At 36.5% G+C, this 18,578-nt stretch overlaps 1 protein-coding gene across 1 annotated transcript in view; it reads left to right on the top strand.

The window, feature by feature from the left end:
- The window catches only part of Atg101 (autophagy-related protein 101), a 70,383-nt gene that overhangs the window by 41,718 nt on the left and 10,087 nt on the right, over positions 1 to 18,578 (top strand). Inside the window, exon 3 of the mRNA XM_081761736.1 lies at positions 16,055 to 16,268. Within this exon, the coding sequence (XP_081617862.1) occupies positions 16,055 to 16,268 (214 nt within the window). The remainder of the gene's footprint in view (positions 1 to 16,054; positions 16,269 to 18,578) is intronic.

The following is an 18,578-nucleotide window of genomic DNA, read 5'->3' as shown; positions in this document are numbered from 1 at the left end:
TTATCGAATACAGCGTTATAATAAGGTTTCTTCCTTTTTCAACCCTACATGACAATTTTTCTTATTATTTGTCACTCTAAGCTACAGGAAAGTTGTCCCAAGATTAAGGGGGATATAATTTCTTTCGTTGAAAATGGTACAATGAGATTGGTGGAGAATTGTAAATTTTGGGAGCAGAATAATGCGTTTGGGAGAAGGTTAAACTTGAGCGATTTGATACAAGCTATGAGTCCCATTAACCCTTTCATGGGCGAATTTTTCTACAAAGGAGGAGACGATACCTACTCTGTGCTCAGCCAGCACACCCTCAAAACAATCAATCATAATCATTTCTCGAGTGTAACTCCCACTTCCATAGTGATAAGACTTTTGACTAATGGGAATATCGCTTCCCATTGCAGCAAATAAAAGTATATCTAGGCTCCCTTGGTGGGAAGTATGGTTTGGGTTAAAGTAATGGTTTGCGTCAACAAAACGCAAAATCCGCTTGTGTGTGCAATAATAGGCTCAGCAGTTATAATCGATTTTTTGGGTTGCGTTAGGCTACGCAACTTTTGCGAACATTGGTAGGCAAATAATCTATTGAAGTCATAGAAATATTTTTAGTTTATTGATTTACTACATGGTGAAATGTGCTTGTTCAGATCTGGTGCCTGGGGTTCCCGGTTCGATCCCAACTTCGCCAAAAGGACTCTGTTGTGGACAAACATCTTGTGCTTGTTCTCCTCTTGTCGTTTCTTCGTGATTTCACAATTATAACCCAACTCACTATCATAGTCTATCTTAGCCATAGAGTGTAATGTAGGATATTTGACTTCAAAATACCATCGAAGAATTACTTTTAATTTTCGTTATAAACGTCAAATATAAAGTAAAAAATTGCGTAAATAATGGTACTCGATTGAAGACTTCTCATTCAATAACCAGTAGGAATATAACTCACGAAAGTAGGTTATTGGGATTAAGTGACATGCAAAATAACGAATCTTAACAGAATTACGCAGCTGAAATGAACGTGTTCCCAACATTATATGATAAACAACAGTAGACCTCATTCCGCAACGATTTGCGTCAACACAGAACAAAATTTGTGTTTCAATTTGTGATAATCTATAGTACTCATACAGCCTTATGGATAGTTTATGCCACAAGACGAATCTTTCTTACGGGATACATCAACCTGTGCAGTGCACATACAGTACCTTTCGTAATGATCCCTCGGGTACGGTTAACACTGAGTGCTGGTTTGGTCTAGCTACACCTCGTAACGAGGCTAAAATTTTGTTCAAAAAACTTACAGGTAATACTCCAAAGTTAAAATGTCATATAAACCATTAACATGGAATGCATCAACTGCAAAGATATGATGTCATGTACAGCGGGGGACACTTCTAAATGGTACAGCCATATGGAGATTTACGGCTAAGGTGTACCATTTAGAAGTGTCCACCGCTGTACAAAACCCGAAATAAACTTTCACATTTCTGTTGAAGTATAAAAATGTATTGGAAAAATAAACATTGTAGATTAGAAATAAAATACGTTACGCAAGTCGTTTTGACGTATGATTAGTGTCATACTACTAAAGGTCTGACTACCGTAGGAAATATTATAGCATTACTGCTGTATCGCCGGACCAATTTGAAAATCGAAAAAAAGTAGCAAAATGTACTACATTCGGTTATATTTGGTTGGATTACATTACGTTACGTTAAATTACGTTATTAGGCGTGTAGTTTTACGATACAGATCCATAATATAAGACGTAGTAGTAGTAGTAGTAGGAACGGGTTAGAAGTCCCGCAGGGGTTCGTTGGGTTCTGTTCTCAACATGAAATGGGCAAATTAAAGACTTGCCCAAATTTTTCTGTGCATTTTACAGTCTATGGATCCGTATAATCAAACAAGTGTACCTCTCTGTGAAATAGTCCATCCGCCTCCACATACAGTGCCACTTACAACATCAAAAACAATCAGCAAATACAACTACTTTAACTTTTATTATTTTCCTTACCTGACATTCACTCATTCTTCCTCACAAACTTAAATAAATTCTCCAATTAACCTGGTAAATTTCCTAAAATTGGTCCGGCGATACAGCAGTTAACCCAACATTTTAGTCAAACTCTTTAGTATGACAATAATCGAGTGAGAACGACTCCTCATAAGGCCTTAGATAAGATTCGTTAACTCGCAAAAAGGAATAAGGAAGTTTTGTGCGTAACAATTCTCTAAGGTTTGTTTATAATTAATAGGGATTCTAGTAGAAACAAATAACATATACAGTGTTTTTTTTTTTTTTTAAATCAAAATCGATTCATAGTATTTCGGATAATTTTATTTTATAGGCAACATTGCATTTTCTAGTGCAGGTTAAACTAGGAGGGCATAAATTTATGTCCATAAATGCTACATTGTCTTCGCAAAATTCCATGCAAACACCGTAATAACTGTTATCTCCCTATTCCTATAGCCATCAACTGATTGTGTACAATTTTATAATAGAATTGCATACTAAAGCCTGTCTCAGACGGGACTGAAGTAAGGCTGCGATTCATGATCTAAAATTCACGACCTTACTTAACGATCGTGTGAGAAGTAACTTGCCCCTAGTACAGGTTGAAATTTTTTGCTGTCCTTATTTGGATCCTGACTTGAAAGAATTAGAAGCAGTTTCTATTTTCTTCTGGACTTGCAAACAACTACCAATCAGAAAAGAGTAGCGCCTGACGACATTCAACTTTATTTCCTGCTGTAATTTCAAAACAATGCTGCCTGAACAAGAGAAGTATTAATAGTATTAATAACGAAAAATATGATTTTTTTTGTATAACATGAAGCACGATTTGTATTATTTAAAAGAATATAAGAATAAAGACCTTAGGCAGGGGTGCCCACAAGGGGGGCGATGACGCAAAGTGCGTCATTGAAATATTTGGGGGGGTTAAAAATCTGTATAAATATGTTTGAGGGAGTGTAAAAATTAATCGAAAAGACTTTTTTCATGGAAGAACACCTACGGATAGACAATTGGGGGCGGGGGGGTGCGTCATGGACATAAGGGGGGTGGGCACCACTGCTAAGCCTTAGGGAAGCTATGCAGTGAAGGTATCCACCCGAACACTACAGATGTGAAAAATTGTAATTACATCTTTTAAAGAATAAAAATAAGGGATATTTTGCAATTTGTATACAAAAAAAAAAAAAAAATGTAACATGTTAAAAATGCGTGCAGGTTTAGTTTTGGCGCACCACTTGAAATAATTGTTCAAAAATTAGAATCCTTTCACTAATTACCTTCTTCTTTTCTAAATGATTTAATGGAGTATGTGTAGCAGAAGGGGTCCACAAGCACGTAAAAAACACAAAATTTACAGGAGAAATGGGTGATGTAAGTACTTAGACGTAACATAACGTAACTAAATCTAACCTAACCTAACTTACCTGAACTATCATAATAATAGTAGAAATAAGCGAAATTCTATCATTTTTTGGAAAATTATGCTGGATCCCTACACTAACATAAACTAACCTAACCTGACCTAATGGAAAGAGAAATTACCAAAATTGTAGCATTTTTTAGAAAAATGAGCTGGGCTCCTTGTGCTAAACATAGGCCGATTTAATTATGCTGGGCAACATGAAAATATCCACATGGCATTGTTAAAATTCAAGGGGGTATCATAAGCAATTGTTAAAAAGTATATATAATTATTTTATGATTTGCATATAAATACAGCGTCCGGATGCATGCATAAAAACTACAGCCCCAAAAAACACCAAAGAATTTGCGCTAGATCGCCACTAAAAAGCACGAATGGTATCTAGCCGAGTCATAGCAAAGCGAAGCTGTAGGGCCGAGCGTCAGCGAGGAAGTGAGTCTGAAGGGAACAGGCGCGTCAGCGTAGGTGAGTATCCGCATAAGCGAGGGTAGTGAAAACGAATGGGTTTTGACAATGATACGAGTTACAATAGCATTTGTCATGGTTTCATACTAGTAGCGTTCCACTTGTAAACAAAATACAACGGTCCATGTTCTGTTAAGGGGGTCCAGAACTAACATAATCTAACCCAACGTAATATAACGTTATATTATGTAATCAAACGAAAATCAATGGAAAGAAGTGGTGAAATTGCAAATTTCGTGTGGAACAAATTACTGGACTCCCTTAACGGGACATTGACCAATACAACTTCTGTAAACTGTTCAGAAATTCACTGCCGGTAAAAATAGTTTCTATACAAGCATCTTTCATATCAACTCACTTATTTTATCCGTCGTAAAGCACTTGTAATAATTTTAGACTAGTAATCCTACACTTGTAAACATATAATTCAGATGTGATGCGCCGAGAACAGAAACATGAGAGTTAATTGTCATCAGTGTTATGTGGCTTCCGCGAAATTTTAGGGAACAGTTCTACAATACTGGCACAATACATAAATTCCGGGTGTAGTGCATCAGATGGGTTCACGGCGCGGTATAAGTTTACTTTATGGGCTATGTAGGCATTTTTTGTGGGTACTGAGCTGAGCGGATGCACTCAGTACCTATACTAGAAAATTGCTCTTTCTTCTTTATTTTAGCTTTCCGCGCCTGATAACTGCCCTCATGTACATATTTGGACAAATCATTTGATTTTCAGTTCTACTATGTGGTGGATCCACAGACCATTTTTCAGCTGATACAGACTCCCCCATGCTCGTATCTTGCTCATGAATTTTTGGAGTTACTAATTTCAATTGCGTATGGAATTCTGAATAATCCATTCTGTAGATTTTTTTTCTTGTAGGAACGAGGATCTTCTGTAAGTAGTTATTATTCACCATTGAAAATACTGTGCTTTCCTGTGCATTATTGCGGAGAAAAAAATTCACTCCCTGGTCCGCCAGCTCCTCTTTACTCTTTCTCTCTCTCTCTTTTTTTTAAGGGGGGGGGAGAGCAGACTTAGTGTAAGAAACAGAGCAGATATCGCTGCTATGGCTATTTCATCCTCTTCGGATGAACTCATATCGTGGAATAGAAAAACAATAATATTTACGATTACGACAGTTGATTGCCCTGTACGTAACACGTTTTTCGTCTGTTTAATACAGGGACCACGAGAGGCTCTGTGGCTAAATCCTACCTAGTTTTAAGGATCTTCTGAGACCCCTACATTACCTCAGGATAAAATAAATTGCATGGAAGTTTGAGTTAAGCAACACGGTTAAGTTGTAGCCTGGGTTGAGGCCTTACTTCAGATCCATGTGAGACGGGCTTTAGCAATATACAATAAATGCCACACGTCCCAAAACAATGCACCAAACTTTGCAAGGTGCTCACTACAAGTTATTTTTGGAACTATTACGGTTTTTATGTCGAGAGAGGGGCGGATTAAATGGGGGCGTTCCCCTTCCCATGGGCCTTCAAAAATATTAAAATTACACACACTGTTGCTTGTAGTTATCGCCACACGAACGAAAGTTTGGGATCGTTCTTGAGTTTTTTTTCAAATTTCTATTTAAAAATAGTCTTCGTCCAGCTTAAAGGACCATTTTTGCCAATAAAATCACACAAAATGGTTGGTTGTGGATGGTAAATCACGTCTGTAATATTGTCTATCGAGTGTGGGAGGGTCAGTTTTATTCTATTATGTTTGATGAGACTACGGACGTTTCGCACACATCTCAGCTGTTTTTGATTCTAAGGCACGAACACATGGGTGAAATAAGAGAAGACTGCTTCGGTTTCATTGCAGAGCTGAAACGTGAGGACATTGGTTCTACTCGAAATCCGAAGACGCAGAACCACCCAAACCCTCACTGACTGGAGGGAAAATTGTAGAAATCGTCCTATCTTTGCTACGAGACTTCTCACTCAAGCCGAAAAACTGCGTTGGTATTGGTACAAATGGTTGCGCCGTCATGACCTCTCAAAGTCACGGGGCAGTGCAGGAGATCCAGAAGGAGGCTTCAAACGCGCTGCACTGTCCATATTGCAGTCACATCCACAACTTGTCCATATTCAGGTCGTCGTCAGTACAATGCGTGAGGAAATGTCTCGGAAAAATGAGAGAGATCATTGCATTTTTCACCGCATCGTCAAAACGTAATACTGTCCTTAAGCTTAAGATTGGTGGCCAGTTGGAGACATTGCGTGAAACGAGATGGGTTGAACAGCACGACGCGTTGTTACAACTTCACGTGAAATTTCAAGAAATTAGTGAGGCCCTACAGTATGTTTCCAAGTGGTCCGAGGTAGATACAGCAGCCAAAGCACGGGTACTTTCTTCTGCTATGCACGACAGCGAGTTAATCGTAAGTATTACGCGTCTTCAGGATGTTCTCACCCCCCCCCCCCCAATCGAATTTTGCAGAAGACAGATTTAGACATGAACACAGCGTCAGATGACATTCAAGACACTACCACAGCATTAAACAAGAAGCGTTCGAACAGCAAAGAAGAATTCAAAGCAATTTTGGAAGCAATATCCAGAGTGGCTGCCAGTGTCGACGTGCAGATTCGAACTCCTCATCTCACCCAAAGATAAACACACCATACGAACTTCCCGGCAGGTGGCACGACATCTTACTACTGAAGAACTGTCTACATTCCGTTGGTAGAGTAGGTTGTAGAAGACCTCAAAACGCGTCTTGCGCCGGAAGTTTTAAATGTATACGGACCCAATATTTTATTGCCAACACGCGCAATTGACAAAACTCTGAGCAACACCTCCGCGTTCTAGCAGAAAGATTTTACAAAACTATCGGAACTGAAGAAAAATGCTGTTTTCCCAACTTAGTTCTGAATTTGCAATCTGCACTTCTAAATGGAAGAGAATTAAATAAGAAGGTGGAACTCTACCACGGACTGCGTTGGAGGCCTTGGCCACCAGGGACGAAGATCTTCACGTGACTATTTGAAAACTGTTGCACATACTTGTAACCCTGCATTCGAGCGTGCCCAGTGCAGAACGATCTTAATCCACATTGCGCTGACTGAAAACGTGATTGCGATCTCGTTCTGACAAAAAGCAGCTGAATTGGACTAGCACTTTTGAATGTCATAGACATTGTCGTAGATCGCGACAATATTGTCTTGACAGATACGCCTTGGGTGGTATTTGCCGAAAAGCGCGTTTTGCGGTGTAACTTGCCGTAAGTTCTCTTCGATTTTGTTTAATTAATTTTATTAAAATACAGAAACATTATGAGCGTTCTAAGAAATGTTTAACATGATTTTTTTTCTAGCAAAATATTTAGTAAATAATAGCCACGACTAGGCATGTAGACAGAATATTTTTTCGGGGGAGGGGACATTGTGGTGAAAATTCCGTAGCAATTATATATTTTACCTTCTTTTCCTAAATTCGTTTTACCTTTCTTTTTTTTGGTGGGGGGTTAATTTCGTTGAACATTCCACTCCACAACAAAGAGCCCCCCAAGACGTTTGGTTTAATCCGCCAATGTGTCGAGATGAAGATGGAGTGCTAAAAGTGGGGTGCGAAAATTAGTACGAAAAATACGAGCCAATGTGGTAGGTGGTCACTAAAAACTACGTTTTTTTTTTTTTTTTTTTTGCAAGGCAGTGGTCATTTCAGAATATTTTATCCGGAGGAGGGGAATTTCAGTACACTAGGGGGTGAAAAGTAGTAGTATGAAAATACTGGGAATTTTCATTGAACATAATAGGATGTATGATTCTGAGGGGAATTCCATGGCTCCGGGTAAATTTCCCTCGACCATCCCCTGAAATCGCCAATTGTGCCCGTAATACGTACTTAAAACTATACGAACTATCGGTGCTGTGAAACCAACTAGCACTTGACTATTTTATTTAAGGTAAAATTTATCAGTTCGCTCTTTGATCTTATATCTAATATCTATAATAGCGAAAGCAAAACATCCCCCATCTTTCTTCAAGGATCGGTATACATTTTTTTTTTTTTTTTTAATTTCTTGCCATCAAAATATGTCACTCATTATCGCATTAGCTGTTCCACCAACTCGATGAATTCAGTATTATATTCAACTCCTGCATTTGCAAGGAGTATATTAATTTTATATAATAACGAGAACTGCTACGAACTAGCAAAGGGTGATTCAAAGCAATTGCAGACATCCCTTCGAGTTGTTTTGCGTTACTCCCCCAATTATTGCGAAAGCTGTTAGAGAATGAGGTCCCTTAATTTTGTGCTGTACCAGTATTGCCAGATTAGGCGATTTTTAAAATTTCAAATTGGGCGACACGCTACTTCTAATTATCTGCAATCTATAATGTTTTGAATGAGCTGCTTTCTTATTTTTTTTATATATATGAAATCACAAAATAGTTTTATATAACAATATAAGTTCTTTTTGTTGAGTATTCTATTCACAATGAACGATAGATTTACTGAGCCTTATACAAAGTCGTTTTGACGTATGACTAGCGTCGTATTAAAGGTCTTACTACTGCAGGAAACATATGTTAGTCTAACTCTTTAGTATGACCTAATCACGGGTCAGAAGGACTTGCATAAGGCCCACTAAAACCAACTAGTTCAATACTATTTCAATTCTTCTTTTAGTACATTTTAATCTCCATATCTGACAACACTAGACTGCTGTTAAGTTTGCACTGTTGCAGTATCACCGACTGTATTGCTGCCTCAGTTCATGCCTAGGCCTAATAATTCTGAAAAATAAACACACTGTTGAACAAGACTGCACTTATTTAATAAAATCACATTTACACGTGACGTTTCGATCTTCTAGCCAAGATCCTCATCAGACGTACACTGATTGATACAAAAAACTACTGAAGTATATATATACACAATCCATCTCCCTATTTGCTCTCTCATTTATTCTACTAATATCTACTAATAATTCTACATAGCGGATTAAACGTGAACTTCTCAAATTTAATTGTGTTACTGCATTTTGAATATTAACATAGTGAGTAATTAAAGTCAAAATAAATACTTCCAAAATTCGTGGCTCCCAGATGACAGGGGCGGATCCAGGGCGGACTTCTGGGGGCGGTGGGTTGTAATACTGGTAGTTAGAGCTACTTTTAAGAGCGTCAAAATCGGGGATGGGTTTTATTTATACATAAAAAAAAGTTTCCTCTTCTGGGGGGGGGATCGCCCTTGGATCCGCCCCTGTCAGATGAAGAATTTAGCAAATGCATTAAAGAAGTTAGGAATAACAGTGGAAATTATAATGAAAACGTAAAGTGTATTTCAGAACCCACAAAACTGACTTCAGCAAACCCTTCTCCTTGAAAATCACAGATTTCGCCATTTCATACTATCACCGTTTGCCTAGTGGCAGTTCTACTAATTCTGATGTAGTATGGAGTTTGCCTTAACACACTACTGGCAACAGACCGTAACCATGGTCGCCTCATGACCGTTGCCAACCCAGACATCTGGCGTATTCCCAACTCCAGGTATTTCCATTAAATCGATAAGGATGTATATGGTTAGTAAAAGTGCAAAATTATTCATTTTTATGTTTGGGCTACAAATAGTGCAAATCCGCTACTTTTGGAGCACAAGATCGCTACGTTTTAATATTCAGATCTGACAACAATGGTTTGTTCTGCATTCTTTGTTTCAGAAATAAAATCAGCAATCGTTAATATCCTGCTGAAATATGATAATACTTAAGAACAATGAGAGGCACATTTCCCTCTTTTACACTTTATGAAGGTAATTGAAAAGTGAAAATTACTTAGCCGCAAACAAATATTCCAATCACAAAGTTATTTACATCATAACTAAATACATTATCAGCAATCTTAAATTTAAAAATTATGATTGTGCACAACTCAGTTTTGAGTCGGGAAACCGTTTCCTTAAAGTATAATTGTCGAATGATTACTAGCACACAATAAAGTGTTACGGCATTATTTGAAAGTAGCCACACGTGAAAATAGGATACCTACTCGTATTTCTGCCTGCATGCTTTTATTCTTAATGAACTTCAAAATAAAAGATTACATCCGTTTGTGGACCTTATCATAACTACAAAAATTGACGAAGTATCCTAGACCCAGACTATATAGAGGATAAGAATGATTTTTGGTGTGTTGGCAGGTTATCGCTTATGGCGTGCACATGGTAAAAATAAATAAATAAAAAACTTCGAAACGGTGCAGGAAAGTATAGAATATACTTTTTCTAGAATTGTTGTAAAAAAAAAAAACGTTGAAAAATAAATACCTTTGAGTAAATCGAGTACAAAATGAAACTACAATATAGCTACAGATTGATCGCAGGGAGACGGATTCTAGAAAGTCTGCTTTGATTGGCGCTTTCCAGGATAAGATTCATGGTGCAGATTTACTGTGGGGATCCAGATAATTGTAAATTTTCCAGAACAAATTTATAATAATATTTTAGTAGGCCAATCTTTCTATATATATAAAAGAGAACGCACAAAATCCTTTGTCCGCTCATCACGCTAATACGGCTGAACCGATTTCTTTCATTTTTGGGGGGTTGTTAGGATTTGGACCCTAGATGGTTTTTATCATATCACTTTAATTTTCAATTACCAGTGTCTTGAGATAATTGACCAATCAGGTGTCAATACGTACAAAAAATCCTTTGTCCGCTCATCACGCTAATACGGCTGAACCGATTTCTTTCATTTTTGGGGGGTTGTTAGGATGTGGACCCTAGATGTTTTTTATCATATCACTTTAATTTTCAATTACCAGTGTCTTGAGATAATTGAACATTCAGGTGTCCATACGTACAAATCCTTTGTTATTAGTTCATCATAGGTATAAAAATAAACGTATTTATATGCAACCCGCATGACCCTGTGACTCGGCGGGTTAACATAACTGACAGGCGCTATAAATCACTTGAAAGCGAAAAAGTAAAAATTATCTAAGTAACAAAGTTTATTGCGTTCCGGGATGACCGCAGCGAAGCGGGGCGGGTTGGGGTGACCGCAGCGAAGCGGGGCGGGTTAACATAAATGACAGGCGATATAATGTTAACATTAGTGCAATCTTCTATGGTTTTTATCATATCACTTGAAAGCGAAAAAGTAAAAATTATCTAAGTAACAAAGTTTATTGCGTTCCGGGGTGACCGCAGCGAAGCGGGGTGAACGCTGCTAGTGTGTAAATAATTGTGTTATGTTGTATTCTTATCTGTGAGGTAGGCCTACGTATCTACATAGAAATACCGTACATTAATGAAAATCTAACCCGATAAGCACGGATTCACCCATTAAAGTAGTTTAACCATTAACCATGGAATACAAGATAGTGAAGTGAAGCATCTGAAGTTAGTATGCTAACTGATAACGCGCAATCGTAGAAGTGCCCGAGAGTTAAGGAATCCACATATTTGTGAAATCTACGTAATTAACTTAATATGTTATGTTATTTTTGAACACAAATGTGCGAGCAATGAAAACATATCGTTATGTTATCTGTAAAGTTCTTAGTAACATACAAATACAGTATATAATCCAACACGTTAGCGGTGTGTGTTTATGCCATATACGGTGTTTTGCGCTATCCTAGTTTATGTGTATACCATCCATTGCTGATGCACCAGCTCCTTACGGACGCACTTCCTTTTGCGCTCCTTCCCTGGCTCAGTTAAATAGCATTCGCGCTTTGTAGTGGCCACTTAGCACAAGATGGTAAGTGTTTTTCGCACAGTAGTTCTTATCGTGTACTTACATTCAAGCCCTCCTAAAGTTTATCTGCTTAGAGGAATGCAAGTCCACACTCCAGAATGATTGTAATGATTGTTTAAGATATTGATGGTCTATTTAGTGATAAAGAAGCCTATATGCAACGAATTTATATGGATCCGTACAATAAACTTACACCAAATTCATTAGTAGGCTTATCCTTATATACTTCTGGGTTCTTTCAACTATAGCTTCCGTTCATTCACCAGAGACTTTTTTTAAAAAAATATTTGACAAACGTAATTATTTTAATTTTTTTGGGCTTTATGCAGAGTCGTTTAGACGTATGATTAGAGTCATACTAAAAGTCTGACTACTGCAGGAAATATATTAGTTGAACTCTTTAGTATGGCACTAATCATGCATCAGAACGACTCTGCATAAGGCCGATTGGCTTTAATTTCTAGTTCCTGTCTAAGTATCTTAATTTTAATATTACCATTTTAGCATAAATTATTTCAGGAAAACTCGTTGCTTCTAGTTTTCTAAAGTGCGTTTCGTTTACTATGTGATTCATAAATAGACAAATGTGGCCTCCGTGCTAGAGCATTCACCTCTGGATCGACCCCACCTCGCGCCAAGTGGAAATTGTGGTGGGTAGACGCCGTGTGAGTGGGATTTCTCGAGATTATTTTGTTTCCTCTCACTTTCTTGATTCTCATCATCACCGTATATTTTAGTCTACATGACATAAATATGGGGCATAATACTGAAAGGTTTAACTTTTCATGAGTCGACAAATTGCCACATACTTTAAATAGTGCACTAAAGATATTTTTATTTGTACTTTTCTTACCTCGGTAACAAATTGTTGGAGAACACGTATGGTATTTGATTGATTGAATTTGGCGTCCCATTCAGTAGCGAAACTGTATGAGACGTTGACCTACAGTTTAACGTGAGATCCGAACTACATGAGCTCCTCTGGGAATCGAACCGTGTTCTCTCACGTTAAAGGCATTTACGATACCTCTTAGCCACGAGGAAGCTGTGCACGGTAATAGTATACATGAGAACCCCCTGATCTGCGTTTCTTCTGTGTTCTATTACCACTTCTACATGAAATATTATACATTTTCTACGTAGTGCAATAGTAAGAAGTATCCATGTGCACAAGACATGCGATATGCGTTAAATTCCCCCCCCCCCACACACACACATAGTCATAGATAAAGTACAAGTTCACTACACATGTAGATATAAAGTACAGGTACGTTCTTTTTTATTTTCGTATCAGTCGATAAGTAAATAAAAGTCGCTTTGTTACCCCCTTTGTAAGTTCGTACATACTTAATGAATAATCCCTAAATGTATGAGCGTCCTGCTCCTTCGGGAACTGATGCAGCTTCATATATACTATATCCCTGTGGGTACTGCTATATTTAGTTGTACTGAAAATCAATGGTTTGAACAAATCGTTGAAGTATTCATCATTTGTAATTTAATAATCCAATAGGGGAATTAAATGAGAAACTTTTTTACCCACAGTATTCGTGTTTTATGTGATTACTAAGAAACCAGCCGTTTACCAAAATGTTTCTTTTATAATGCAATCTAATTTGAGGTGCCACAAAACGTGTTCCTATTTAAGGTTTTAAGAGTGGAGATGCTGGTGGATACTTTCCCCTACACTCCAATATAATTCCCGTAAACAGAATATTCATATCTTTTTTGGTTTAGTAGTAAACGACGAACTGGCTACTTCTAAAAACTACCCCTGCATGTATCCCTAAGGACCTTTTAATTTAATTTTGAATATAGAGGGTGGACTATTTATCTGGGTATGCCCTTGTAATATTTAAACTAAATAAAACAGAAAAAAAAAACATTAAATTTTGTACCATGCAAATATCCGAAGAGGGAACTTTGTTTTGCATACTTTGTAACACCACAAAATTAACAGTGTTGCCAACTCAACATAAAGTTATGTATTTTTTTTAAGTTATGTATTTTTTTTTAAGTTAGGTTATTATCTATGTCAAATTAACATGTTAAATGAAAACTTACAATATCATATTTGTTAGTCAGTGTTGCGAACTAAGGACGTTACAGTATCACAAAAATCCCAATTTTGATGCCCTGTACAGCAGTAATGACGAGGCAATGCACATCAAAAGTACCTTAAAGTTGAATTGTATGATCACGAAATGATGGATTTTAAATGAATAGGAACAAACTTACAAGAGATTGAAAGCTTGATTTTCTACAAATGTCCTTGTTTCGAAAAACTGCTTCGATATGTACACTCATGTCCAAAATTATTATTGTCGCATATCTATAAATATGTTGTTCTAGGAATATAATTTGATAACGAATTTGCCCGGTATTTCTTATAATGTTGGTATGTGTATAATTGGTAAAAACATGTATGTGGCAAATTTCATGTCAAAAAAAGCAGTAAATAAGAACAATAAAACGAAAATAAAACTTTCTTGTCAATTTAGCAACATTTTGTTTTACTCATTCTAATTTTCGTATTTATAATTCTTTTCCAATGAAATTTATCACAAATATACATTTCCCGATTATACACATAGTATCAGTATTAAAAGTGCCCTGCAACATCATTATCAAATCGTATTCTTACAAAAAGACAGTTATAGATATGCGACAATCATTTTGAACATGAGTGTATCTCATCCAATCGCAGAGATGTGTTTCAATCGATTTTAAGATCATAATGCTGTTTAGAGCAATTTAATACTTGCAAATCGTTCTGGAGATATGACAATCAATGGTAAAGTTTGCATTATTGCTCAATATTATGTAATTGCGAGAACTTGTAATTACGCTTGCCAAAAACTATTGCTGGGATATTTTAGAAGCAAAGGAAAGTAACAACGGTTTCAAAATTTGCCATTTTAAACAATATACCTCCCCATTTTATTCATTTCTCAGGAATGGTTTAAGAAATTGCTGTAAAGGGCGTTATGGTCTTCATGTCTATTGAAAACCATGTACGTAATTCTGTGATACTTATCTAAATACTTTCTCTAAATAAGGTCCTATGAAAAAGTCAAATTTTCAATTCCATATAACTTTGTTCCTATTTGTTCGGAATATGTCATATGATGACTAGTACTTCGACATTAAGGTACTTCGTTATGTGCATTGCCCCGTCTGTCTCACTTGCGTTATTGCTGTTGTACAAGCTTCAAAAATGTTGTTGTTTTTTGATGTTAGTGATACTGTAGCGTTCTTAGTTTGCAACACTGCATAACAAGTGTGCTATTTATTGTAAGTTCGCATTTAATATGTAGATTTGAGATATGTAATAACTTGGTGTAGCGGCATTTGAAAAAAATACAATGTTAAGTTGGCATCACGTATTGCAGTGTCTCCCTGTCGATATTTGTGTGGTACGGAATTTTAACGTTTTGTAACTATTAGTTTGAAAGTTTCAAAGGCGTATCAAGATAAATAGTCCACCCTATATACCATATATATCAATGTATTGAATTATTTGACCAGAAAGTGGATAATTCACTATCTCACAATACTAATAAGTTACATTTTAGCACAACGATAAAAGCATTTTCGACTTTTTTTTGTTTACTTCTTACGTCCTACAGTTATGCGTTGAGCCTAAGGAGACTGAGATGATGAGATGGACTATAACTTTCGAATGAAGAAAGGAAGAAAAACGGGAGAACCTTGAGTAAACACACGCATACGGTGTTTGTCCACCTCAAAGTTCAGTTGATGTGAACTAGAATCGAATCGTGTCCCCGCATTGCGTAGTAACTAAAGCGTAGCGTAGTTCGAATCCCGGTGGAGCCACTCCGTCAAAAAAGTGTAAAACGCTTTTTCAGGCCAGCCACCCTGAATGAGGTTTTCCTCATTTACACCAGGCAAATGTCGGGGTGGTACCTAACTTATAGGTCCCAGGCCGCTTCCTTCCTTCTCTTTCCCCGGATGGTGTGCTCGCCGAGGAACGTCATCCCTCGGGCGTGACGGGCTGAATGGTCTTAGATGCCGAAAGCCCAGAAATCTAAATCCTAAACTAGAATCGAACCAGGGATCTCGCTCATTAGAGGTGAGCTCTCTATCACTGGACCACCGCGGCCCTTACTTTCGCGACATAAATTGTAAGGTAGCAATGAAACGTTCATGTAAGCATCACATTAGATTGCAGACAATTGAAGTTACAAAATTACCCTGAAACCTATGTATCTGCCTGAAAGTTAATGCGTAGATAAAGAAAACTTTTCATAAGGATTTAATTTTTGGAAATTCCTGTCCTATGTTTCGCACAAAGTCACATCTTCTGGTCAGTGAATTTACTATACTTGGGCTATTATGTCGTGATGTACATTCCGTTATTGAAAGTAACATTCTACAACTTTCATTTTGTCTTTTGTAGGTTTGTTGTGCCTCTGAGAATTTAGACAGAACACTCAAAAGAGAAATCTCTACGTTTTCCGAAGCCCTTAGAAGTCACGATGGTCAGAGATCCGGACAAATCACTTTGGAATTTTTTCAGAAGAAAAGAACGAGGTGGCCTTTCCCCCACGAATGTATTCCTTGGGAAGTATGGACTGTTCGCCTGGAACTCATTAAATTGAAAAACGAACATGGTAGGAATATCATTGGTTTACAACATGAAAGTAATGTGGTATACTATAGTTAGGAACATTTATTTATTTAATAAATTTAAAATTATATCAGTACTTCTTTAAGTGGTAACTATCATTGGTTTGTATAGCGGCAATATATAAATCGGTCAAGTGAAAGTCATATTTAATAATGTCTCGTAATTATGCATGTGGTCCCGGGTTCTATTTTCGGTGGGAGAGCACAAAAAATTAATATCACAATCATTCTCTTTAGCCTATAGGACAACCGTGAAATGCTAAACTAAAAAGAAAAATCACATTTTTTCGCAATTACGCAAACTTAATTATACACTAGCTGAACCTGCGCTCTCTACACAACGCATCATTCACATATGTGCATGAGTCTCTTTGTCATTCCTCACAACATTTGTACATGTCCCTTTACAGACACAAGTGAAAGACGTTTTGATAAAAATCGGCAAAGGGTATCATAAAGGAGAGATTTTTTCGATTATTTTTTCAATATCTAGCACTTTTTTCGAAATTGAACCTACTTCTTGTTTGAGTTTCTAATTCATGTATAATCAGTGTTTTCTTTCTTCTTGCATGCAGTATGTAATAAGCAAATACATTACATACACAATTAATTATAATGTCAGTGATATATGGTGTTCGTTGGGCAAAACATTCCAACCAATAAACATTCATCTTAGACTGGGGAAATGGTTATCCTTCGTTTTCATTATCATTTTGCAATGAAACAAACAGATGGGAGATATACAACCCCTGTATACAACTATGTTGCGTTGGAATGTATAACTCATAGGATATGATGCATTACTTTTTTTTTTATTATTTCAACACTTACAATGTACCCCTAAAATATGTAAGAAAGAAATAACGGCCACGTTTCTTCAATATTCAATTAGAACTGGACAATCTACATAAAATTTGGAATCGACCAGCGAAAACGGCACGTTTCTAGCACTTGTGGTTTTCGAGATCTCATTGTCGAAAGATTGGGGACAATTTCTTTGGAGACAAACATATAAACTTAGCATTTTAATATATAAATGTGTTATCATACTTGCGTAATTACGAGATATAACAACAATTAAGTGTAACAGGAAACTAAAAGAAAAATCAATACTAAATGTATTTAGCAAAGATTTCGCCCAACTGAGAATTCCTTTGCTGAATTTTAAGCCACTTGTACTTATGACAGTACAACAAGATTTGAACGAAGTCTCAGCGAATGGGACGAAATATTTTTTCTGAATATCCAACATAATTTATTTTAAATGGTAAGAACTTTAGTTGGTGACTGCACATAAATAATTCTTATTGAAAAAAAATACATATAAATTCATGTAAAAGCATAACTATTGTTTTTAAATAGAAAATTTATAGGAAATCTTAAAAGCGAAGTATGTTAATAATTAAAACTCATGAAAATCATATCTAATATTTATGCAACACATACACGCGGTTCACACTGATCTTGAAAGCAGGGAAATTAAAATGAGTCAGGAAAAGTTAAGAAAATGCCCTGAAATATGCCGAAAGCCTGGGGAATTTGCCGTATTTCACAGAAGAGTAATGGAAAATACAGTTAAATTTCATAAAAGAATTCAGAAGGTCTATTGCTTAAGTAATGTTAATAAGCATTAGAGCTACTCGCAGAAAATATGAACACCTCAAACAATCAACCTGATTCAAAAAATTGAGAAAACAGTTGTGAAATGATGATCATCTTTAGAAATAAAGAAGCTTAAAGAGTACCGAAAGGTGTTAAAACTTCAGACTTTGAAAGAAGAAGAAATTAAATACAAAATGCTGGTGCTAAAAAAGAAAGAAGAAAAGGTAGGTTTGTTGGTTGGGGATAATCAAAGACATAAGGCAAATTACTCATATGGTATACGTTTACGTGTTTGTGTATGAGCATATTTAGAATGCAGAGGTATTAAATACATAAATATATAGAAATACACATAATTGTAAAGAGTCGTCTTTTTTAAACTTTTATTTTGTCGAAAGCTCTCTTTAGTAACTATTTAATCGGTATTATGTTTTTGTAATATCCAATGATTTAGAAATTCGATTGTGCTTCATTCGGGAACCCAAATCCTGCACAATGTAATTGTTCACACGCTAATAAATAGACCAAGTTATATTACAATACCAGTTTGACCGTAATGAATGAGTTCGGTGTATCGATGGGTTTTTGCTTTCGAAAATATGATGCAAAATTCGACTGCTCATAACCCGCGAACCGTAATATTTCGTAAGCTTATTTAGCAGGTCAGGATCTACTATAATGATAAATCTGAC

This window comes from Thermobia domestica, chromosome 6 (genome assembly GCF_964235325.1).
Source record: "Thermobia domestica chromosome 6, izTheDome1.hap1.1, whole genome shotgun sequence".
Lineage (NCBI taxonomy): Eukaryota > Metazoa > Arthropoda > Insecta > Zygentoma > Lepismatidae > Thermobia > Thermobia domestica.
The sequence above is the reverse complement of the archived record's forward strand: the minus strand, read 5'-3'. Positions and strand labels throughout refer to the sequence as shown.